A 26,136-nucleotide genomic window follows, 5' to 3' on the forward strand; every position below is an offset into this window, starting at 1 on the left:
TGCATTCCCTCTCTCTCTCCATCCCTCCCCCACCCAAGTTGTACCAGTTTCAAAGTCGTCTTGTTGAGTCTCATTGTACTTGTTGTCACCTAGCACACAGCTAACAATGGCCCGTTTCCCTTATCATCGGGTTTTTTTGCATGCCTTTCATTCATTTGTTCCATATCTCTCTACATCGCAGTCTATATTGCTTGTTTCCCTTTCCCCTGACTCAGCCTGAAGAAGGGTCTCGACCCGAAACGTCATCTATTCCTTTGCTCTAGAGATGCTGCCTGTGCCGCTGAGTTACTCCTGGTTTTTGTGTCTATCTTTAGTACTTCCATCAAGCCTGATTTCATTTCTTTGGTACAAAGTCTCTGATTTGCAGTTCTAAAGGAGCTTAGGACAATGTATTAGGCTAAAGTTACAATGCAATGTAAGTTATGCAAATATCAATATATCTAATGCATGTGGTAAAGTTTCCATTTTAACTATAATTAATTTGTTGTCCATTTAGAAAGTTCAGCCTATTATCTTGACTTCCTTATAATGGAACTATTCTTCATGGTAGATGGACAAGCTGTGTTTGATGGCAACTTAATGTACTTATCCTATACATTTTTAGTTGTTTTTTCATCTACAAAGAGAGCGTTGCTTCCCAGAAGACAGAGCCAGATTTTATGCTGCAGAAATAGCCAGTGCACTGGGATACTTGCATTCGCTCAACATCGTTTACAGGTAACATATTGTTTGGAAGTTGATGTAAGTCATTACAGAAATGATAAATAGGGGTTGAGTTTTACTCTTGGTTTACAAAAGAGATAGGAGCAGGGCTAGACATGACTGACTTGTAATAGCAATCTGTGATACAGTTTGCCTTTGATGCTTGTTACACCTAGATATTAACTTTCATTGCTTCATGTATAAGGACACCATGGTCCCTTTGAACACGAACACCTTTCCGTTTTTCACCATTTGATTTATTTTTCCAATATGGATGACAAATTATTTTTTTTGGAAATTAAGAATCTTTTTGACTGCCTAGCAATAGACATACTGCAAATAGTTAACAGCTCTCTTCAATCAGGCAATTTCCCAAAAGCCTTGAAAACTGCAGTTATTAAACCTCTTTTTAAAAAGCGGAGCCTAGATGCCTCTATTATTAACAACTATAATTTTTGACCAATATCAAACCTATTTTTCATAAGTAAAATCATTGAGAAAGTTGTCCCCCAGCAACTTAATCACTTCCTGGCTTCAACTGGCTGCTACGACAACTTCCAGTCAGGATTTCGACCCCTTTATAGCACCGAGACCGCCCTTATTAAAGTTGTAAACGACATCCGTCTTAACACAGACTCTGGCAAAGTTTCAATATTAATGCTATTAGACCTCAGTGCTGCATTCGACACTGTTGATCACTCAATACTTTTGAACAGGTTGGTAAAATGGGTGGGGCTTTCAGGCACAGTCTTAAGTTGGTTCAGGTCATATCTACAAGATAAGAACTATTTTGTTTCCATTGGCGACTTTGTATCAGAACCAACCAACGTGACGTGTGGAGTCCCGCAAAGTTCGATCTTAGGGCCCTCTTTATTCAACACCTACATGCTCCCACTAGGGCAAATCATGCGAAATAATAATATTGACCACCACTGCTATGCCGATGACACTCAAATCTATGTAGAGCTATCACCAAATGACTACCGCCCCATAGATCTGCTGTGCCAGTGCATTGAGCAAGTCAAAGACTGGATGTGCCAAAATTTCCTCCAACTAAATAAGGACAAAACGGAGATAACTGTTTTTGGTGCTAAAAAAGAAAGGCCTAAAGTAACCCAACACCTTCACTCTCTGTCCCTGAAAACTTCAAACAAAGCCAGAAATCTTGGGGTTATTATGGGTTCAGATTTACATTTCGACAGTCACATCAAATCAGTAACAAAATCGGCCTACTATCGCCTCAAAAACGTAGCAAGATTAAGAGGACTCATGTCAGCTCAAGACTTAGAAAAACTTGTACATGCCTTTATTACTAGTAGGCTAGATTATTGTAACGGTCTCCTTGAAGGTCTTACGAAAAAAACTGTCAGGCAGCTACAGCTTGTTCAGAACGCTGTTGCTAGAGTTCTAACAAAGACCAAAAAATTTGAACACATGACACCAATTCTTAAATCCTTACATTGGCTCCCTGTATGTCAGAGAATTGATTTCAAAATCCTGCTGCTCACCTATAAATCACTACATGGTTTAGGACCAAAGTATATCACTGATATGCTTCCACTATATAAGCCTTCTAGACCGCTAAGATCTTCTGAAACCAATCTGTTAGTGATTTCCAGAGTAAATACAAAACATGGGAAAGCAGGATTTAGTTACTATGCAACAAATAGCTGGAATAAACTTCCTGAATATTTAAGACTTGCCTCAACTTTGACCACTTTTAAAACAAGACTGAAAACTTTTATGTTTACTTTAGCTTTCAGCTAAATCTTAACTACATTGCACTTTTAACTTTTGCACTTTTTATAATGCATTTTTAATTTTGCTTTTATTTTCTTTTAATTCTTCTATTTTATTTAATTTTATTATTTCATTTTATTGTATGACATGTTTTTATGTGAAGCACTTTGAGTCTGCCTCGTGTATGAAATGTGCTATATAAATAAGTTGCCTTGCCTATTTTCACTCATCCACTAAGACTGTATTTTCCTGAAGCCTCAGCACCCTCCTCACAGTCCACTGCCACCTGGTATTGGTTGGAAACCTTATTGTTTTAAACTAGGTCTCTCATTGATATAGATAATGACAGCTCCTGTATTCCGTTAGTCTCCATTAGACTCAATTTTCAGTTGATACTAGCGTATTGCCACTATTTTGGTTGATGATCTCTTATCGGATGATCCCTTATCAAGGAGCTTCTTCACACATTAATGTATCACACCCACTGGCCATCCCTCATCCTTTCTGCCTATTTCAGTCTCATTTTTTAAAACAAAGTTTTGTCATTTGTTTCATTACTGGATAACAGATTTTTGAGGAGTTTGGGATATCTGTCACTTGTCAGGTATTATGATGAAGACAGGCTTGAGCTATGCGTTTTCAAGCAATTAGTGGTTTTGTTACCTAGACTGATGTTCTGCTCAGATGTGCATAGAAAAATGACCTGTTTAATCACATTGGGCCTAATTATACTGATGGTGAGCTGGTATTTTCTCAAAGTAACAGCTGTTGACTGCAACATGCATGTCAGCGTGTTCTGGATATGCTTGATTAATCTCTTATTTTGTCCTTGGACTCGCCACCGATTCCTTTAATCTAGGTCTTCAACCTATATTAAACAATACCACAAGTGTTGGGTTCCAGAGTTGATGATCTTCGATTAGCACCAACTGGTCTTACCCATCTTATGTGCTCCTAGTTTCAGTATTCTTCCCATTGGTCAGATTAATGGTGCCAGTGTAGTAACTATTGTATGCACTTAATAATCTGAATTGTTGTTTGTACTTGATGATCTACTATAACATAGAAACATAGAAAATATGTGCAGGAGTAGGCCATTCGGCCCTTCGATATGATTATGGCTGATCATCCAAAATCAGTACCCCGTAATAATACTGTAATTCTGCCAAAAAAACATAAATTTGGTTATTTAATGATTTTGAGCTAACTTTCATCACTTACTGTTATGATGTTAAGGTGTCAACAATTTAACTTGATTTTAAAATTAGTGTTTAAAAACAAGTCTTATTTCTTGTTCCTTTAATAGGGATTTGAAACCAGAAAACATTCTTTTAGACTCACAGGTATGTGTATGAATTTCCTATTTATAAAATGAGCACTAACATTTTGATTGACAAGGAAATGTGGATGCTGGATCTTGTGTAGAATGCATAGTGCTGGAGTAACTCAGCACGTCAGGCTGCATCTCTGGTGGACGTCGATGAAGAACGGTCCCGACCCAAAACATTGCCTATTCATGTCCTCCAGAGATGTTGCCTGACCTCTGAAATTTCAGAAATTTCATCTGAAATGGGAAGTTAGGATGAAATAGGGACAAATGTTAGTTACTGTATCTTGGTAGATTTAAAGGATTAATTTTGATCTTGAGTTAATTTAATTTTACTTAATACTTATAAACACCCAAATCTATTAGATGATGTGCAAGTGTTAATATTTTGGCAGAAGACATCAAACCAGTAAATTTATATGGTGCTTGAAAAGGCACAACAAACAGTGCTTCATGGGCAGCCCATCGACAAAATACAGTAAGTTGTGTAGCTGAGTGGTCCTGACTGAACTATTACAAGATCAGCAGAGTAAATTGGTTGGTCGGTAGATTGCAGTGGGAGTGATTGCAATGCACAGACTAACCCTTGGTCAGAGAGGCACTCGGAGTTGGGGAATCGCTCAGAAAGATGGGTGATCTGATAACTGAAAGGTTTGAGATGGGGGCAGAACAAAACATTGCCAATCATTGCATGGGGTCAGAGAGGTGACGAGATCTCAGGACCTAATAGAGTCAGAGTCATACAGCATGAAAATAGATCGTTCAGTTCAAGTCGTCCATGCTGTCCCAAGTTGCCCTACCTAAGCTACTCCCATTTGTCTACATTTGGCAATGTCTCTCTATCCTTTCCTATCCACATACCTCGCCAATTGTCTTTTAAATGTTTTGTAATACCTACCTTAACTACCTGTTCATATTTCATAGGCTCACCATCCTCTGAGTGAAAAAGAGTCCCCTCAAGTTGCTATTAAATCTTTCCCCTCTCACCTTAAAACGATGTCATCTGGTCTTGATTCCCATACCCTGTTTAAAATACTCTGTCCATTCACCCTATTAATTCCCCCATTATTTTATACACTTCTATAAAAATCACCCCTTGGCTTCCTGTGCTCTGAAGAATGAAGTCCTAACTTGCCCAATCTCTCCCTTTAGCTCAGGGCCTTGAGTTCTGCCAACATCCTCGTAAATCTTCTCTTCACTCTTTTGAACAATATCTTTCCTATAGCAGGGTGGCAAAAGGTGAACATAATAATCCCAATGTGACCTCACTAAGGTGGTGGCCGATTAGGAAAAGGGGAGATGCAGCGAGACCTGGGTGTCATGGTACACCAGTCATTGAAAGTAGGCATGCAGGTGCAACAGGCAGTGAAGAAAGCGAATGGTATGTTAGCTTTCATAGCAAAGGGATTTGAGTATAGGAGCAGGGAGGTTCTACTGCAGTTGTACAGGGTCTTGGTGAGACCACACCTGGAGTATTGCGTACAGTTTTGGTCTCTAAATCTGAGGAAGGACATTATTGCCATAGAGGGAGTGCAGAGAAGGTTCACCAGACTGATTCCTGGGATGTCAGGATTGTCTTATGAAGAAAGACTGGATAGAGTTGGTTTATACTCTCTAGAATTTAGGAGATTGAGAGGGGATCTTATAGAAACTTACACAATTCTTAAGGGGTTGGACAGGCTAGATGCAGGAAGATTGTTCCCGATGTTTCAATATAATTATGGAGAGGGTCAGAACTGGACCTAGGGTTGAGATTTTTGATTGGAGAAAGGCTAACTTTGATGCAATGTGAGATGATTTAAAAGGAGTGAACTGGGACATTTTGTTTTATGGGAAAGATGTAGAAGAGAAATGGAGGACATTTAAAGGGGAAATTTTAAGAGTACAGAATCTTTATGTTCCTGTTCGGTTGAAAGGAAACAGTAAAAATTGGAAAGAGCCCTGGTTTTCAAGGGAAATTGGACATCTTGTTCGGAAAAAGAGGGAGATCTACAATAATTATAGGCAGCATGAAGTAAATGAGGTGCTTGAGGAGTATAAGGAATGTAAAAAGAATCTTAAGAAAGAAATTAGAAAAGCTAAAAGAAGATATGAGGTTGCTTTGGCAAGTAAGGTGAAAGTAAATCCAAAGGGTTTCTACAGCTATATTAATAGCAAAAGGATAACGAGGGATAAAATTGGTCCATTGGAGAGACAGAGTGGACAGCTATCTGCAGAGCCAAAAGAGATGGGGGAGATATTGAACAATTTCTTTTCTTCAGTATTCACCAAGGAGAAGGATATTGAATTATGTGAGGTAAGGGAAACTAGTAGAGTAGCTATGGATACTATGAGGTTCAAAGTAAAAGAAGTACTGACACTTTTGAAAAATATAAAAGTGGACAAGTCTCCAGGTTCTGACAGGATATTCCCTAGGACATTGAGGGAAGTTAGTATAGAAATAGCCGGGGCTATGACAGAAATATTTCAAATGTCATTAGAAACGGGAATAGTCCCCGAGGATTGGCGTACTGCGCATGTTGTTCCATTGTTTAAAAAGGGTTCTAAGAGTAAACCTAGCAATTATAGACCTGTTAGTTTGACTTCAGTGGTGGGCAAATTAATGGAAAAGATACTTAGAGATAATATATATAAGCATCTAGATAAACAGGGTCTGATTAGGAACAGTCAACATGGATTTGTGCCTGGAAGGTCATGTTTGACTAATCTTCTTGAATTTTTTGAAGAGGTTACTAGGGAAATTGACGAGGGTAAAGCAGTGGATGTTATCTATATGGACTTTAGTAAGGCCTTTGACAAGGTTCCTCATGGAAGGTTGGTTAAGAAGGTTCAACTGTTGGGTATAAATGCAGGAATAGCAAGATGGATTCAACAGTGGCTGAATGGGAGAAACCAGAGGGTAATGGTGGATGGCTGTTTATCGGGTTGGAGGCAGGTGACTAGTGGGGTGCCTCAGGGATCTGTGTTGGGTCCTTTGTTGTTTGTCATGTACATAAATGATCTGGATGAAGGTGTGGTAAATTGGATTAGTAAGTATGCAGATGATACCAAGATAGGGGGTGTTGTGGATAATGAAGAGGATTTCCAAAGTCTACAGAGTGATTTAGGCCATTTGGAAAAATGGGCTGAAAGATGGCAGATGGAGTTTAATGCTGATAAATGTGAGGTGCTATACCTTGGCAGGACAAATCAAAATAGGACGTACATGGTAAATGGTAGGGAATTGAAGAATACAGTTGAACAGCGGGATCTGGGTATAACCGTGCATAGTTCCTTGAAGGTGGAATCTCATATAGATAGGGTGGTAAAGAAAGCTTTTGGTAGCCTTTATAAATCAGAGCATTGAGTATAGAAGCTGGGATGTAATGTTAAAATTGTACAAGGCATTGGTGAGACCAAATCTGGAGTATGGTGTACAATTTTGGTCGCCCAATTATAGGAAGGATGTCAACAAAATAGAGAGAGTACAGAGGAGATTTACTAGAATGTTGCCTGGGTTTCAACAACTAAGTTACAGAGATAGGTTGAATAAGTTAGGTCTTTATTCTCTGGAGTGCAGAAGGTTAAGGGGGGACCTGATAGAGGTCTTTAAAATGATGAGAGGGATAGACAGAGTTGATGTGGACAAGCTTTTCCCTTTGAGAATAGGGAAGATTCAAACAAGAGGACATGATTTCAGAATTAAGGGACAGAAGTTTAGGGGTAATATGAAAGGGGAACTTCTTTACTCAGAGTGGTAGCGGTGTGGAATGAGCTTCCAGTGGAAGTGGTGGAGGCAGGTTCATTGGTATAATTTAAAAATAAATTGGATAGGCATATGGATGAGAAGGGAATGGAGGGTTATGGTATGAGTGCAGGCAGGTGAGACTAAGGGGGAAAAAAATTGTTCGGTACGGACTTGTAGGGCCGAGATGGCCTGTTTCCGTGCTGTAATTGTTATATGGTTATATGTTGGGGAAGTCCAGGACAAGGGGGTCACAGCTTAAGGATAAGGGGGAAATCCTTTAAAACTAAGATGAGAAAATCTTTTTTCACACAGAGAGTGGTGAATCTCTGGAACTCTCTGCCACAGAGGGTAGTTGTGGCCAGTTCATTGGCTATATTTAAGAGGGAGTTAGATGTGGCCCTTGTGGCTAAGGGGATCAGAGGGTATGGAGAGAAGGCAGGTACGGGATACTAAGTTGGATGATCAGCCATGATCATATTGAATGGCGGTGCAGGCTCAAAGGGCCGAATGGCCTACTCCTGCACCTAATTTCTATGTTTCTATGTCTTGGGCAAATGTACAAGACTTCTGTACTTAATACCCTGATTGATGAAGGCCAATGTGCCAAAAACCACCTTTACCATATGGAATGATGAAAATGGCTGGGGCAAATGCGAAGAAAACACTTGAGGAAGAACCCACTTGAGCGGTACTTCCCCTGCAGTAGATTGGATAAGGTCTTTAATGCCGAAGGAGCCCAAGTCTCTGACATAGTCTGCTTCAGTGTGTGAGACCCAGATCTCGTGTACAAACCAAAATGCATTATTTTGACGGGTGAATCAAAATATGTTTTGTATGCTCAATGGCATGAATATGTGAATATACAATATAATGGATGTCCTACTACGACACTAATCTTTTTGATTAAATTAATTTGTGTAAAATACAACATTTTTGCTAGAGAACATCCAAGGTATCTTATACTTGTTCATGGTTCCTACAAATGGTAATTTCAAATCAGAATATGTAGAACATTTGTTCTTCTATGTTATTTCTCATCACAGTTATCAGAATGCACATTACCAGTCTACTGTATATGTATTGATTTTAAAACTGCACATCAATTATTTAAAAATAGATAGTCATTGCTATTACTGGAATGGTTACAAGGTCATTAAATTGCATTTTCAATTATTTTAATTGTTTGCATTTTAAACAAGAAAAAAAGTAAACTGTTCAAGATAATTGTCTTTAAAAAAAATGCAGTGCAAATAAAGAGCATTGATAAAAAGAGATGAATGAATGAATGGAAAGAGCCTTGGAGAAATGTCTGAAATCCAAACGTGACCCTGATTTTCTATTTACCAATACTTGTTGACTTTTTCTGTGTTTTCATTTTCAGTTTCTGTTTAACGTGGCCTTTTAGTTATCTGCCAATTTCTGTTTACTTTGTGACATAGGGGCACATAGCCCTAACAGATTTTGGGCTCTGTAAAGAAGGAATCGCTAGCACAGACACCACGTCTACTTTCTGTGGAACACCTGAGGTAATGATAATTTTTTTAATATGTTTTTGTACTATTTTACAAGTAACTGCCAATTTTTCAACAAACAATTATATTGTCTGTAAATTAAAAAAAAAAATCTGACTATATGGGATATTGAAGATGTTTTATTGCGCTGACTAAGGGGCATGGTCTAAGGTTATGTGATAAGAGCAGAATTAGGATATTCGGCCCATCAAGTCTACGCCATTCAATCATGGCTGATCTATCTCTCCTGCCTTCTCCCCATAACCCCTGACGCCCATACTAATCAAGAATATATCTATTTCTACTTTTAAAATATCCATTGAGCAAAGAATGCTGCATTCCCTACCATTCATTTAGTCAATTCCAGTCAGTTAACAAATTCTGGAAGTATTCATAGTAATGCAGATCATATATTTTAAATAATTAAAATGGCCAAACTGAACCAACCTCAGTATTGTGCTTCCCATGTAGTCAGACTCTATTTGATCTTTATTTTAGAGCAATCTGAATCGAAGGGAAAGAAACACCAACACAACTGCGGAGGAGAAAACAAAGGAATAGGAAAAGGAGTGGGATGTATTTATCATGAGATTATATTTGGGATGAAAGGCTCAAAACAAGGCTAAAGAAGAATCCAACAATTGCTTACAAATCTTTATCCTGGAGTAGTTCTCCTTTGCTCAATATCCTTCAAATAAAAATGAGACTGGGGCAGAACACAAGTTGTTGAAGGATCTCAGTGGGGCAGGCAACATTGAGACCAAAAACATGACTAACCTTTTGCCTCCACTGCTGCTGAATCTCTCCCTGCACTGGAGACCCGACCTTTTCTCGTCGGGTCTCAGGTGTCGTTGAGGCCGCAACGAGGAGCGGCCTCCAACGGGAAGAAGCCGGGGACTCTGGTGCCGACTCACCGTTGCCGTCGCGGAGCTGGCCGAGTCCGGAGCGGGTGGAGTGGTGGAGGAGCGCTGCTGCTGCTGCTGCTGCTGCTACCGGAGAGTCGGAGGCTCCAACGACAGGTCTGTGGACGGCGGCACCGGGAGCCCGCGGCTCCCTGGAGGGAGACCGCTTTTCGGGGCTCCTGCAACGGCGAATTCTCCCGCCCGAGTTGCGGGGTTGAAGAGCTCCTGGAGCGGGGCCTACATCACTGCCCCGCGCGGCTGGAATGGCCGCGGACTCTGCGAGCGCACACCGGGGGCTCCAACACCAAGACCCGGTGTGCGACCTCGCACCACCTGGCGTGGCTTTAATGGCCGCGGGACAATCGCCATCGCCAGCCGGGGGCTATGACTTTGACTCTGACATCGGGGGGGGGGGAGAGTGCAGTGGAGAGATAAGTTTATTTGGCCTTCCATCACAGCTATGTGATGGATGTTTATGTAAAATGTAATTATGTTGTGTCTGGGGTCTATTTATGTGTAATGTATGGCTGCAGAAACGGCATTTCGTTTGGACCTCCAGGGGTCCAAATGACAATTACATTGACTCTTGACTCTCTCTTGACTCTTGCTGCCTGACCCACTGAATTCCTCTTGCAACTTGTTTCTTTGTTTTTTTGAAGCAATAATTTCATCTGCTACATTTTCCAAACCTTCCATCATTTTGATCACCTTTGTTTTTCTTGCCTTCTTTAATTTTTACTATTTTTGTCTATAACTTCAGTTCTTGTGTTAAACTCTATTCCTTCAATCAATCTGGTGAATCTTTGTCAAATCCTTCCCAACTTCCATAAAAATTCAATAAATTTAGGGAGCATTAAAGAGCAGGACCTTTAAAGTTGTCATTTCTGGATTACCTCTGGTGCCATTTGCTAGTCCGTATAGGAATACGAAGGTAATCGGAATGGTGGAGAATAGAGGGTTGTAGATCTCTGAATCACAGAGTTCATTTCCAGAGAAAGAAGGATTTGAATAAACTGGATGAGTTCCGCTCACAACTTACTTGTTGCTCTAGACTTGCAAATCCGTGCTGAGAGGTTTGCTAGAGCTGTTGGAATGGGTTTAAATTAATTCGACTGGGGAACAGAGTACATGTACAGTTACGGGGGAGAAGTGAGTGTCTTAAGATGCAATCCAATGTGGATGATAAACTAAATTAGTACAGTAGGTAGAGCAGAGCAGAGATGGGATTGCATTTGCTGGAATTTGGAGTAAAAGATAGAACATTGAAAGAATTGTATATCAAGCAGAATCTGTGGAGGCAAAAACTGTACTTGGCATTTCGGATTGACTCCCTGCATCAAGACTGAGGGAACAGGAAAAATTGCCAGTACGGGTCATCCACTGGTAATGAACGGATTCAGGTTTTTACAGGAGTCCTTAAGTTGATTTTGTTCATTTCGGAAGCTACGCGAAAAGCACACACTATGAGTAACCCCGCACCTCTATGGTATTGTAATGATTAGGATCAAAAGCATTAGACTAAAAAAGAATAAACAATATTAAAAATGGAGAGAAATAGTTCTACCATTCATAGAAACCGATGTATTGGCATTTTGAATGTAATATGTTTAGTTTAGTGATACAGAATTGAAACGGGCTTTTCGGCTCATTGTGTCAATGAAAACCATCGAACACAAGTTTGCACTTGTTCTATGTTATCCCACTTTTGCGTCCACTCCTGACACTCCTGGGGCAATTTACAGAGGCTAAATAACCTGCAAACTATCCAGGAATCCAGAGCACCTGACGAAACCCACAAAGCCATGGAGAGCATGCAAATGCCTCATTGGGAAACACAGTACCCAAGATTATGATTAAACACGGGTCTCTGGTGTATGTTGTGGAAGCTTTTTGGTATGTAGGAGTATCAATAATCCAGGCATGACCTGCAATTGGGAGTATAAAGGAGGATGGGATAGAGAATGAAACCAGATTGGGCAGGGCGGTGGCAGTGAAGGAGGATGATGATAATAGGATGATGGCATCAGTAGGTTGAGGAAATGGGAGGAATGAGCAAAGGGAGAAGAAAATAAGATTACAGATAAGATTGTGTGTATGTGAGTGAGACAATGGTGGAATGTGGATGACCTAACATTTCTCAAATTTTATGTTCATAAGTTGTAAGTTACTCAAGCAGAAATGTTGTTCCTCTGATTTACATTTGGTCTCTTCATTCAAGATTCAAGAGAGTTTATTGTCATGTGTCCCAGATAAGACAATGAAATTCTTGCTTTGCTTCAGCACAACAGAATATAGTAAGCATAAATAAATACAGAACAGATCAGTGTGACCATATACTATTGAATATATATATATATATATATATATATATATATATGTGCAATGGGCTATTAATGTTCAGAGTTTTGTTTGAGTTCAGTTTAATAGCCTGATGGCTGAGGGGAAGCAGATATTCCTGAACCTGGATGTTGCAGATTTCAGGCTCCTGTATCTTCTACCTGAAGGCAGCGGGAGATTAGTGAGTGGCCAGAATGGTGTGGATCCTTGATGATGCTGGCAGCCTTTTTGAGGCAGCGACTGCGATAGATCCCATCGATGGTAGGGTGGTCAGGACGGCAGTGTTTATGACTTTTTGCAGTTTTTTCCGCTCCTGGGCGCTCAAGTTGCCGAACCAAGCCACGATGCAACCGGTGAGCATGCTCTCTACTGTGCACCTGTAGAAGTTCGGGAGAGTCCTCCTTGACATACTGACTCTCCGTAATCTTCTCAGGAAGTAGAGGCGCTGATGTGCCTTCTTTATAATTGCATCAGTGTTCTCGGACCAGGAGAGATCTTCAGAGATATGCATGCCCAGGAATTTGAAGCTCTTGACCCTCTCCACCATCGACCCTTTGATATAAACGGGACTATGGGTCCCCATCCTACCCCTTCCAAAGTCCACAATCAATTCCTTGGTTTTGCTGGTGTTGAGAGCCAGGTTATTGTGCTGGCACCATTTGGTCAAACGGTCGATCTCACTTCTATACTCTGACTCATCTCCATCAGTGATACGTCCCACAACAGTGGTGTCGTCAACGAACTTGATGATGGAGTTCGCACTATGACCGGCTACGCAGTCATGAGTATAGGGTGAGTACAGCAGGGGGCTGAGCATGCAGCCTTGAGGTGCTCCCGTGCTGATTTTTTTTTTTTGGAATTTAATTTATTAGAAGCGATTGTACAAGTATAAAGCACCCCCATCACCCATCCCTAGCATCAGGTTTAAATTTGTGGTTAACCATTCTGTTGTTGCAGAAATTCAGTAAAAGGGAACCATGTCTTAAGAAATTGATCTACTTTTTCCGCCAAGACAAGCCTAATATTTTCCAAATGTAGTGTATCGGGGAATGTAGAAAAACCAGTTAGACCAGTTAGCCTGACATCGGTGGTGGGGAAGATGCTGGAGTCAATTATAAAAGATGAGATAGCCGCACATTTGGATAGCAGTAACAGGATCAGTCTGAGTCAGCATGGATTTACGAAGGGGAAATCATGCTAGACTAATCTTCTGGAATTTTTTGAAGATGTAACTAGGGAAATGGACAAGGGAGAGCCAGTGGATGTAGTGTACCTGGACTTTCAGAAAGCATTTGATAAGGTCCCACATAGGAGATTAGTGGGCAACATTAAGGCACATGGTATTGGGGGTAGAGTGCTGACATGGATAGAGAGGTGGTTGGCAGACAGGAAACAAAGAGTAGGGATTAACGGGTCCCTTTTAGAATGGCTGGCAGTGACTAGTGGGGTACCGCAAGGCTTGGTGCTGGGACCGCAGCTATTTAAAATATACATCAATGATTTGGATGAAGGGATTCAAATTAACATTAGCAAATTTTCAGATGACACAAAGCTGGGTGGCAGTGTGAACTATGAGGAGGATGCTATAACCATATAACAATTACATCACGGAAACAGGCCATCTCGGCCCTTCTAGTCCGTGCCGAACCCGTATTCTCCCCTAGTCCCATCTACCTGCACTCAGACCATAATCCTCCATTCCTTTCCCGCCCATATAACTATCCAATTTATTTTTAAATGATAAAATCGAACCTGCCCCCACCACCTTCACTGGAAGCTCATTCCACACAGCTACCACTCTCCGAGTAAAGAAGTTCCCCCTCATGTTACCCATAAACTTCTGTCCCTTAATTCTCAAGTCATGTCCTCTTGTTTGAATCTTCCCCACTCTCAGTGGGAAAAGCTTATCCACGTCAACTCTGTCTATCCCTCTCATCATTTTAAAGACCTCTATCAAGTCCCCCCCTTAACCTTCTGCGCTCCAAAGAATAAAGACCTAACTTGTTCAACCTATCTCTGTAACTTAGTTGCTGAAACCCAGGCAACATTCTAGTAAATCTCCTCTGTACTCTCTCTATTTTGTTGACATCCTCCCTATAATTAGGCGACCAAAATTGTACACCATATTCCAGAATTGGCCTCACCAATGCCTTGTACATTTTAACATTACATCCCAACTTCTATACTCAATGTTCTGATTTATAAAGGCCAGCACACCAAAAGCTTTATTTACCACCCTATCTACATGAGATTCCACCTTCAGGGATTCCCAGATCCCTCTGTTCAACTGCATTCTTCAATTCCCTACCATTTACCATGTACGTCCTATTTTGATTTGTCCTGCCAAGATGTAGCACCTCACACTTATCAGCATTAAACTCCATCTGCCATCTTTCAGCCCACTCTTCCAACTGGCATAAATCTCTCTGTAGACTTTGAAAATCTACTTCATTAGATAGAGAACTGGCTGGCAAACAGGAAACAAAGAGTAAACGGGTCCTTTTCACAATGGCAGGCAGTGACTAGTGGGGTACCGCAAGGCTCAGTGCTGGGACCCCAGCTATTTACAATATATATTAATGATCTGGATGAGGGAATTGAAGGCAATATCTCCACGTTTGTGGATGACACTAAGCTGGGGGGCAGTGTTAGCTGTGAGGAGGATGCTAGGAGACTGCAAGGTGAGTTGGATAGGCTGGGTGAGTGGGCAAATGTTTGGCAGATGCAGTATAATGTGGATAAATGTGAGGTTATCCATTTTGGTGGCAAAAACAGGAAAACAGACTATTATCTAAATGGTGGCCGATTAGGAAAAGGGGAGTTGCAGCGAGACCTGGGTGTCATGGTACACCAGTCATTGAAAGTAGGCATGCAGGTGCAGCAGGCACTGAAGAAAGCAAATGGTATGTTAGCTTTCATAGCAAAAGGATTTGAGTATAGGAGCAGGGAGGTTCTACTGCAGTTGTACAGGGTCTTGGTGAGACCACACCTGGAGTATTGCGTACAGTTTTGGTCTCCAAATCTGAGGAAGGACATTATTGCCATAGAGGGAGTGCAGAGAAGGTTCACCAGACTGATTCCTGGGATGTCAGGACTGTCTTATGAAGAAAGACTGGATAGACTTGTTTATACTCCCTAGAATTTAGGAGATTGAGAGGGGATCTTATAGAAACTTACAAAATTCTTAAGGGGTTGGACAGGCTAGATGCAGGAAGATTGCTCCCGATGTTGGGGAAGTCCAGGACAAGGGGTCACAGCTTAAGGATAAGGGGGAAATCCTTTTAAAACCGAGATGAGAGAGAACTTTTTTCACACAGAGAGTGGTGAATCTCTGGAACTCTCTGCCACAGAGGGTAGTCGAGGCCAGTTCATTGGCTATATTTAAGAGGGAGTTAGATGTGGCCCTTGTGGCTAAGGGGATCAGAGGGTATGGAGAGAAGGCAGGTACGGGATACTGAGTTGGATCATATTGAATGGCGAACAGCCATGATCATATTGAATGGCGGTGCAGGCTCGAAGGGCTGAATGGACTACTCCTGCACCTAATTTCTATGTTTCTATGTTTATCCACAACACCACCTATCTTCGTATCATCTGCATACTTACTAATCCAATTTACCACACCATCATCCAGATCATTGATGTACATGACAAACAACAGTGGACCCAACACAGATCCCTGTGGCACCCCACTAGTCACTGGCCTCCAACCTGACAAACAGCCATCCACCATTACTTTCTGGCATCTCCCATTCAGCCACTGTTAGAAACATAGAAATTAGGTGCAGGAGTAGGAGATTCAGCCCTTCGAGTCTGCACCGCCATTCAATATGATCATGGCTGAACATCCAACTCAGTATCCCGTACCTGCCTTCTCTCCATACCCTCTGATCCCCTTAGCCACAAGGGCCACATCTAACTCCCTCTTAAATATAGCCAATGAACTGGCCTCGACTACCCTCTGCGGTAGAGAGTTCCAGAGATTCACCACTCTGTGTGAAAAAGGTTCTTCTCATCTCGGTTTTAAAGGATTTCCCCCTTATCCTTAAGCTGTGACCCCTTGTCCTGGACTTCCCCAACATCGGGAGCAATCTTCCTGCATCTAGCCTGTCCAACCCCTTAAGAATTTTGTAAGTTTCTATAAGATCCCCTCTCAATCTCCTAAATTCTAGAGAGTATAAACCAAGTCTATCCAGTCTTTCTTCATAAGACAGTCCTGACATCCCAGGAATCAGTCTGGTGAACCTCCTCTGCACTCCCTCTATGGCAATAATGTCCTTCCTCAGATTTGGAGACCAAAACTGTGCGCAATACTCCAGGTGTGGTCTCACCAAGACCCTGTACAACTGCAGTAGAACCTCCCTGCTCCTATACTCAAATCCTTTTGCTATGAAAGCTAACATACCATTCGCTTTCTTCACTGCCTGCTGCACCTGCATGCCTACTTTCAATGACTGGTGTACCATGACACCCAGGTCTCGCTGCATCTCCCCTTTTCCTAGTCGGCCACCATTTAGATAATAGTCTGCTTTCCTGTTTTTGCCACCAAAATGGATAACCTCACATTTATCCACATTATACTGCATCTGCCAAACATTTGCCCACTCACCCAGCCTATCCAAGTCACCTTGCAGTCTCCTAGCATCCTCCTCACAGCTAACACTGCCCCCCAGCTTAGTGTCATCCGCAAACTTGGTGATATTGCCTTCAATTCCCTCATCCAGATCATTAATATATATTGTAAATAGCTGGGGTCCCAGCACTGAGCCTTGCGGTACCCCACTAGTCACTGCCCGCCATTGTGAAAAGGACCCGTTTACTCCTACTCTTTGCTTCCTGTTTGCCAGCCAGTTCTCTATCCACATCAATACTGAACCCCCAATGCCGTGTACTTTAAGTTTGTATACTAATCTCTTATGTGGGACCTTGTCGAAAGCCTTCTGGAAGTCCAGATACACCACATCCACTGGTTCTCCCCTATCCACGCTACTTGTTACATCCTCGAAAAATTCTATAAGATTCGTCAGACATGATTTACCTTTCGTAAATCCATGCTGACTTTGCCCAATGATTTCACCACTTTCCAAATGTGTTGCTATCCCATCTTTAATAACTGACTCTAGCAGTTTCCCCACTACCGATGTTAGACTAACTGGTCTGTAATTCCCCATTTTTTCTCTCCCTCCCTTCTTAAAAAGTGGGGTTACGTTTGCTACCCGCCAATCTTTAGGAACTACTCCAGAATCTAAAGAGTTTTGAAAGATTATTACTAATGCATCCACTATTTCTGGAGCTACTTCCTTACGTACTCTGGGATGCAGCCTATCTGGCCCTGGGGATTTATCGGCCTTTAATCCATTCAATTTACCCAACACCACTTCTCGGCTAACCTGGATTTCACTCAATTCCTCCAACACCTTTGACCCGCGGTCCCCTGCTATTTCCGGCAAATTATTTATGTCTTCCTTAGTGAAGACGGAACCAAAGTAGTTATTCAATTGGTCTGCCATATCCTTGTTCCCCATGATCAACTCACCTGTTTCTGACTGCAAGGAACCTACATTTGTTTTAACTAATCTCTTTCCTTTCACATATCTATAAAAACTTTTGCAGTCAGTTTTTATGTTCCCTGCCAGTTTTCTTTCATAATCTATTTTTCCTTTCCTTATTAAGCCCTTAGTCCTCCTCTGCTGGTCTTTGAATTTCTCCCAGTCCTCCGGTATGCTGCTTTTTCTGGCTAATTTGTACGCATCATCCTTCGCTTTGATACTATCCCTGATTCCCCTTGTTATCCATGGATGTACTACCTTCCCTGATTTATTCTTTTGCCAAACTGGGATGAACAATTTTTGTAGTTCATCCATGCAGTCTTTAAATGTCTTCCATTGCATATCCACCGTCAACCCTTTTAGAATTAATTGCCAGTCAATCTTGGCCAATTCACGTCTCATACCCTCAAAGTTACCTTTCTTTAAGTTCAGAACCATTGTTTCTGAATTAACAATGTCACACTCCATCCTAATGAAGAACTCAACCATATTATGGTCACTCTTGCCCAAGGGGGCACGTACAACAAGATTGCTAACTAACCCTTCCTCATTACTCAATATCCAGTCTAAAATAGCCTGCTCTCTCGTTGGTTCCTCTACATGTTGATTTAGATAACTATCCTGCATACATTCCAAGAAATCCTCTTCCTCAGCACCCCTGCCAATTTGATTCACCCAATCTATATGTAGATTGAAGTCACCCATTATAACTATTTTGCCTTTGTCGCACGCATTTCTAATTTCCTTTTTGATACCATCTCCAACTTCACTACTACTGTTAGGTGGCCTGTACACAACACCCAGCAGCGTTTTCTGCCCCTTAGTGTTTCGCAGCTCTACCCATACCGATTCCACATCCTCCAAACTAATGTCCTTCCTTTCCATTGCATTAATTCCCTCTCTAATCAGTAACGCTACCCCACCTCGTTTTCCTTTCTCTCCATCCCTCCTGAATATTGAATATCCCTGGATGTTCAGCTCCCAGCCTTGGTCACCCTGGAGCCATGTCTCCGTGATCCCAACTATATCATAGTCATTAATAGCTATCTGCACATTCAACTCATCCACCTTATTACGAATGCTCCTTGCATTGAGACACAAACCTTCAGGCTTGTTTTTACAACACTCTTACCCCTTATACAATTATGTTGAAAAGTGGCCCTTTTTGATTTTTGCCCGGGTTTTGTCTGCCTGCCACTTTTACTTTTCACCTTGCTACCTATTGCTTCTACCCTCATTTTACACCCCTCGGTCTCTACCCTCACACATTTAAGAAACCCTTTCCCTTTAACTCCATCCTCCACTATCCCATTCGACACCCCACCCCCCTTATTCAGTTTAAAGCCACCCGTGTAGCAGTGGCAAACCTGCCTGCCAGAATGCTGGTCCCACACCTATTAAGATGCAATCCGTCCCTTTTGTACAGTTCCCCCTTACCCCAAAACAGATCCCAGTGATCTAAGAATCTAAATCCCTGCCCCGTGCACCAGTTCCTCAGCCACACGTTCAGGTCCCGTATCTCCCTGTTCCTGCTCTCGCCAGCACGGGGAACTAGAAGCAAACCGGAGATAACAACCCTGGAGGTCATGCTTTTCAACATTTTTCCGAGCTCTCTAAAGTCACGTTGCAGAATATTCATCCCCTTTTTTCCGACATCGTTTGTGCCGACATGCACTACCACTTCCGGATGTTCACCTTCGCCCTTGAGGATTTTCTGCACTCTGTCCGTGACATCCCGGATCCTGGCACCAGGAAGGCAGCACACCATCCTCGCATCCCGTCTGTTGCCGCAGAAACCCCTGTCCGTACCTCCCACGATGGAGTCTCCCACTACAATGGCCTTGCCTGCCTTAGGCCTTTTTGGTTTTGGCTCAACAGCCCTATTCGCATCGCAAGCCAGTCCGCCGCTCACGTCTTCTGTCCCAACAGCTTCTAAGCGGATGAACCTGTTTACAAGAGGTACACCACCCGGGGACGTTGGCATTCCATGCTTCCCTCCCTTTCTCACTGTCTCCCACCTTCTCTCTTCCAGTACCTTAGGTGTAACAATCGTACTGTAGGACTTGTCGAGGAACGACTCCGTTTCTCGTACGAACCGGAGGTCATCCACTTGCTTCTCCAGTTCCCCAACACGGCCCTTCAGGAGCTCTACCTGGATGCATTTTTCGCATTTGTAGCAGCCAGAGGCACCAGCGGTGTCCTTGACCTCCCACATACTGCAAGCATCGCACTGAATCAGCTTGCCTGACATCTCCTTCTTTCGTCTCTACCTCTCAAGCGTATTGCGTGGTCTCCTCTCCTCAGCCTCCTCGCCAAAGACTCACACTCACAGGGCACTTCCCTCACAGGGCCGCTCGCTCAGAGCTGTCCTGCTTAAATTGACTGATAAATTGCCTGATTTACCAATTTACAAAGCAAATTCCTCAGTTTTCAACTGTTTTCACCCCTCTCCTCCCACTTGGGCTAGAGCCAATCAGTCGTATCTCTTGCTAATCTGCTGCTGCTGTTGTTCCTCCCAAATCTACAGCTGTTAAATCCATCTTGCCATTCCACCATTAATACCCAACAATTGAACTTTCTTAATCAACCTTCCATGAGGAACCTTGTCAAAGGCCTTATTGAAGTCCATATATACAACAGCCACTGCTTTACCCTCATCAATTTCCCAAGTAACCTCTTCAAAAAATTCAAGAAGATTAGTCAAACATGACCTTCCAGGCACAAATCCATGTTGACTGTTCCTAATCAGACCATGTTTATCCAGATGCATATATATATTATCTCTAAGTATCCTTTCCACTAATTTGCCCACCACTGACATCAAACTAACAGGTCTATAATTGCTAGGTTTACTCTTAGAACCCTTTTTAAACAATGGAACAACATGCGCAGTACGCCAATCCTCCGGCACTATTCCAGTTTCTAATGACATTTGAAATATTTCTGTCATAGCCCCTGCTATTTCTACACTAACTTCCCTCAATGTCCTAGGGAATATCCAGTCCGGACCTGGAGACGTATCCACTTTTATATTTCTCAAAAGTGTCAGTACTTCCTCTTCTTTGAATCTCATAATTTCCATAGCTACTCTACTTGTTTCCCTTACCTCACATAATTTAATATCCGTCTCCTTGGTGAATACCGAAGAAAAAAAATTGTTCAATATCTCCCCCATCTCTTTTGGCTCTGCAGATAGTTGTCCACTCTGACTCTCTAATGGACCAATTTTATCCCTGGTTATCCTTTTGCTATTAATATAGCTGTAGAAACCCTTTGGATTTACTTTCACCTTACTTGCCAAAGCAACCTCATATCTTCTTTTAGCTTTTCTAATTTCTTTCTTAAGATTATTTTTACATTCTTTATACTCCTCAAGCTCCTCATTTACTCCATGCTGCCTATAATTATTGTAGATCTCTCTCTTTTTCCGAACCAAGTGTCCAATTTCCCTTGAAAACCATGGCTCTTTCCAATTTTTACTATTTCCTTTCAACCGAACAGAAACATAAAGATTCTGTACTCTTAAAATTTCACCTTTAAATGTCCTCCATTTCTCTTCCACGTCTTTCCCATAAAACAAAATGTCCAAATTTACTCCTTTTAAATCCTTTCGCATCTCCTCAAAGTTAGCCTTTCTCCAATCAAAAATCTCAACCCTAGGTCCAGTTCTGACCCTCTCCATAATTATATTGAAACTAATGGTATTGTGATCTCTGGACCCGAACTGTTCCCCAACGCATACCTCTGCCACCTGACCCGTCTCATTTCCTAACAGGAGGTCCAGCACCGTCCCTTCTCTAGTAGGTACCTCTATGTATTGCTGCAAAAAACTATCCTGCACACATTTTACAAACTCCAAACCATCCAGCCCATTTACAGAATGTGTTTCCCAGTCTATGTGTGGAAAATTGAAATCTCCCACAATCACTACCTTGTGCTTACTACTAATATCTGCGATCTCCTTACATATTTGCTCTTCCAATTCTCGCTCCCCATTTGGTGGTCTATAATACACCCCTATAAGTGTTGCTATCCCTTTCCCATTTCTCAGTTCCACCCAAATAGCCTCCCTAGACGAGCCCTCTAATCTATCCTGCCAAAGCACTGCTGTAATATCTTCCCTGACAACCAATGCAACACCTCCACCTCTTGCCCCTCCAATTCTATCACACCTGAAGCAACGAAATCCTGGAATATTTAGTTTCCAATCACAGCCCTCCTGCAACCATGTTTCACTGATCGCCACAACACCATACTTCTAGGTGTCAATCCAGGCTCTAAGTTCATCCACCTTTCTTACAATGCTCCTAGCATTAAAATATACACATTTAAGAAACCCACCCTCTCTTATTCTATGTTTATTGTTTCTTTCTTCTTTCTCCCCTACATTTTGGGTCAGAGTGCTACCATTCTCTGCCTCCTGCCTCACACACTGACTGCTAGCTTTCCCAATTTGAGTCCCTCCCCCCAACCGTTCTAGTTTAAATTTTCCCCAGTAGCCTTTGCAAATCTCCCCGCCAGGATATTGGTCCCCCTCGAGTTCAAGTGCAACCCGTCCTTTCTGTACAGGTCGCACCTTCCCCAAAAGAGGTCCCAATGATCCAGAAACTTGAATCCAAACCCACTGCACCAGTCCCTCATCCACGCATTTATCCTCCACCTCGCTCCATTCCTACTCTCACTGTCGCGTGGCACAGGCAGTAATCCTGAGATTGTTACCTTTACAGTCCTTTTCCTTAACTCTCTACCTAACTCCCTAAATTCTTCTTTCAGGACCTCTTCTCTTTTTCTACCTATGTCGTTGGTACCTATATGTACCACGACCTCAGGCTCCTCTCCCTCCCATTTCAGGATTTCTTGGACACATTCAGACACATCCTTGACCCTGGCACCAGGGAGGCAAACTACCATCCGGGTCTCCTGTCTGCATCCACAGAATCACCTATCTGACCCCCTGACTATAGAGTCCCCTATTACTATTGTCCTCCTCTTCTTTTCCTTACCCTTCTGAGCAACAGGATTGGTCTTTGTGCTGGAGGCCTGGCCGCTGTCGCTACCCCCAGGTAGGCTGTCTCCCCCACCCTTACTCAAGCATGAGTACTTATTTCCAAGTTGTACAGCCACCGGGGTACTCACCAGTCCCTGCCTCTGCCCATTGCCCTTCCTAACTGTGACCCAGTTGTCTGCCTCCCGTGGTCTTGGAGTGACCACCTCCCTGTAACTCCTTTCTATGACCTCCTCGCTCTCCCTGACCAGACAGAGGTCATTGAGTTGCTGCTCCAGGTTCCTAACACAGTCCCTTAGGAGCCCCATCTCGACGCACCTGGCGCAGATGTGGACGTCTGGAGGGCACTCAGACTCCATGACCTCCCATATCTGACATCCAGAACAGTAAACTGCCCTGGCCCTCATTCTCCCCCCCTTATCCTGGATACAATACAAAGCCTTACCCGGGATACAAGCCAATCAGCTGCTTCCTCTAGTCCGTTCGACCAATCAGCGGCTTCCTCAAGCCCACTTAATTTGAAGTAATAAGAATGCAGGATGACTTGGACAGGTTGGGGGAGTGGGCAGATGCATGGCAGATGAAGTTTAATGTGGATAAATGTGAGGTTATCCACTTTGGTAGCAAAAACAGGAAGGCAGATTATTATCTAAATGGCGCCAAGTTGGGAAAAGGGGAAGTACAATGGGATCTGGGGGTCCATGGACATCAGTCTATGAAAGTAAGCATGCACGTACAGCAGGCAGTGAAGAAAGCGAATGGCATGTTAGCCTTTACAACACGAGGAATCGAATATATGAGCAAAGAGGTTCTTCTGCAGTTGTACAGAGCCCTAGTGAGACCACACCTGGAGTATTGTGTACAGTTTTGGTCCCCTAATTTGAGGAAGGACATTCTTGCTATTGAGGGAGTGCAGCGTAGGTTTACAAGGTTAATTCCCAGGATGGCGGGACTGTCATATGCTGAGAGAATGGTGGGCTTGTACACTCTGGCGTTTAGAAGGATGAGAGGGTATCTCATTGAAACATATGATTGTTAAGGGCTTGGACACGCTAGAGGCAGGAAACATGTTCCCGTTGTTGGGGGAGTCCAGAACCAGGGGCCACAGTTTAAGAATAAGGAGTAAGCCATTTAGAACGGAGACATGGAAACACTTTTTCTCACAGAGAATGGTGAGTCGGTGGAATTCTCTGCCTCAGAGGGTGGTGGAGGCAGGTTCTCGGGATGCTTTCAAGAGAGAGCTAGATAGGGCTCTTATAAATAGCGGAGTCAGGGGATATGGGGAGAAGGCAGGAACGGGGTACTGATTGGGGATGATTAGCCATGATCACATTGAATGGCGATGCTGGCTCGAAGGGCCAAATGGCCTACTCCTGCACCTATTGTCTATTGTCTATCACTTTAGATGAGACCTTGAACCAAGTCCCACCTAATTTCTTTTGGGGATAGAAAGGATCCCATAGCATTATTTGGAAGTAGAGTGTGTCCTGGTCAGTGTGCATCAACTTGTGCTGTTGTTCAAATCTAAAATACTTTAATTAGTATATTGCTCTTGTATGTGCATATTTAATAATGCATTTGCAGTCAACGATATGAACATTTTAGGACTTCCTGGAAGGATTGTAAAATATGTAAAATACATTTTTGTTGTTGTTAATATAAATATATTATGTATGTATATATATATGTATGTGTGTATGTATATGTATGTGTGTATAGATATATATATATATATATATATACACACAAAAATAAAGATGGTTGATTAGTATGTTTGCAAATGACACAAAAATTGGTGGAGTTGTGGACAATGAAGAAAGCTGTCAAAGGTAAAAGCGGGGTATAGGTCAAATACAGAGGAGCTCTAGCAGATGGATTTAATATGTGAGGTATTGCACTTTGGGAGATCGAATGTAAAGGGAAAGAACACAATTAATGGCAATACCCTTAACAGCATTGATGTTTAGAGCGATCTTAGGATCCACTTTCAAACTTTGGTCAGGTTGCAAGTGGATTTTTGTGTGTAGTTTGGTTCACCATATTACAGAAGGATGTGGAGCCTTTGGAGAGAATTCACAAGAAGTTTACAAGGATGCTGCCTAGATCCGTGGGTATTAGCTATAAGGAGAGGTTTGACAAACTAGGATTTTTTTCTCTGGAGCATCGGAGATTGAGAGGCAACCGGGTAGAAGTATATAAAATTATAAGAGACATAGATAGGGTAAACAGTCAGAACATTTCCTCAGGGTGGAAATATCAAAGATTAGAGGGCATAGTTTAAGGACATATGGAGAAAGTTTAAATGAGACGTGCTGAAGGTATGCTTGATTACTTTGAAGAAGGCTAACCATTTCACCAGGTACATGTTTAGAAAAGATTTAGTGTGTTTAGTCCAAACATGGATAAATGGGCCTAACTTAGATGGGGGGCATATTGGTTGGCAATAATGAGTGCCTCAAATGCGCTGCCGGGGGTGGTGGTGGAAGCAGCTGTATTAATGGTTTTTAAGAAGCTTTTAAATAGGTAAATGAACATTCAGAGAATAGAAGAACATGGATGTGCAGGCAGAAGGAATCAGTTTTAACTTTTATTGTTCTATGTGAAATTTGTACTCTTAACCTGTTATTTTAAACAAAATAGATGGCATCTATCCCATTGTGCGAGTGGAATCAAATTTCTAACGAATTTTTGGGATCCTCAAATTTCACTTAATGAAAAATGAATAATGTTCTTGTTTCAAGTTAAGATCCTTCCAAATGCATGAGAGAAGTACATGCACTTTAAAATGTATAGATTTTGAGATAAAAGTTAATTTAGTTAAGAGAAAAAGTGAATAATGAACTTATTTTATTCAAAGCATTGACCACATGAATGATTGCAGCATGCATTTTGTTCCCTGAATAAATCTGTTTAATTCGATTTTAACATTAGCCTTGCAATCTAATTATTGGTTTATTATTGTCAAGTGTACCAAGACAGTGAAATTGTTTGTTTTTGCATGTTATCCATGCAAATCATATCATACATGAGTATCAGGTAGTGCAAAAGAGTACTGAATAATGTTACAGAGATTTTAAAAACTTGCAAGAGCAGCAGCGAGGTACATTGGAAGATTGGGGAATTCATCCCTAGTATATGAGGTCCATTCAAGAATCTAATAACAGTGGGGAAGAAACTTTCTTCTGCATCTGCTTTCAAGCTTTTGTATCTTCTGGCCAATGGGAGAGGGGACAAGAATGACAAGTGTGTGAGTGTTCCTTTATCATGTTAGCTGCTTTCACCAGGCAATTTGAAGTATAGATGGAGTTGATTTATGTGTTTTGGAGGGTGGGGGTG

The 26,136-nt window shown here is 42.1% G+C and overlaps 1 protein-coding gene across 4 annotated transcripts in view; it reads left to right on the top strand.

Annotated features, from left to right (window-relative positions):
* The window catches only part of sgk3 (serum/glucocorticoid regulated kinase family member 3), a 122,192-nt gene that overhangs the window by 86,973 nt on the left and 9,083 nt on the right, over nt 1-26,136 (top strand). For all 4 annotated transcript variants that reach the window (XM_055634404.1, XM_055634406.1, XM_055634403.1 and 1 more), the window contains 3 exons: nt 605-717; nt 3,749-3,785; nt 8,936-9,022. In XM_055634404.1, coding sequence (XP_055490379.1) covers nt 605-717; nt 3,749-3,785; nt 8,936-9,022 — 237 coding nt within the window. The remainder of the gene's footprint in view (nt 1-604; nt 718-3,748; nt 3,786-8,935; nt 9,023-26,136) is intronic.

The sequence above is a fragment of the Leucoraja erinacea genome, chromosome 4, assembly GCF_028641065.1.
Source record: "Leucoraja erinacea ecotype New England chromosome 4, Leri_hhj_1, whole genome shotgun sequence".
NCBI lineage: Eukaryota > Metazoa > Chordata > Chondrichthyes > Rajiformes > Rajidae > Leucoraja > Leucoraja erinaceus.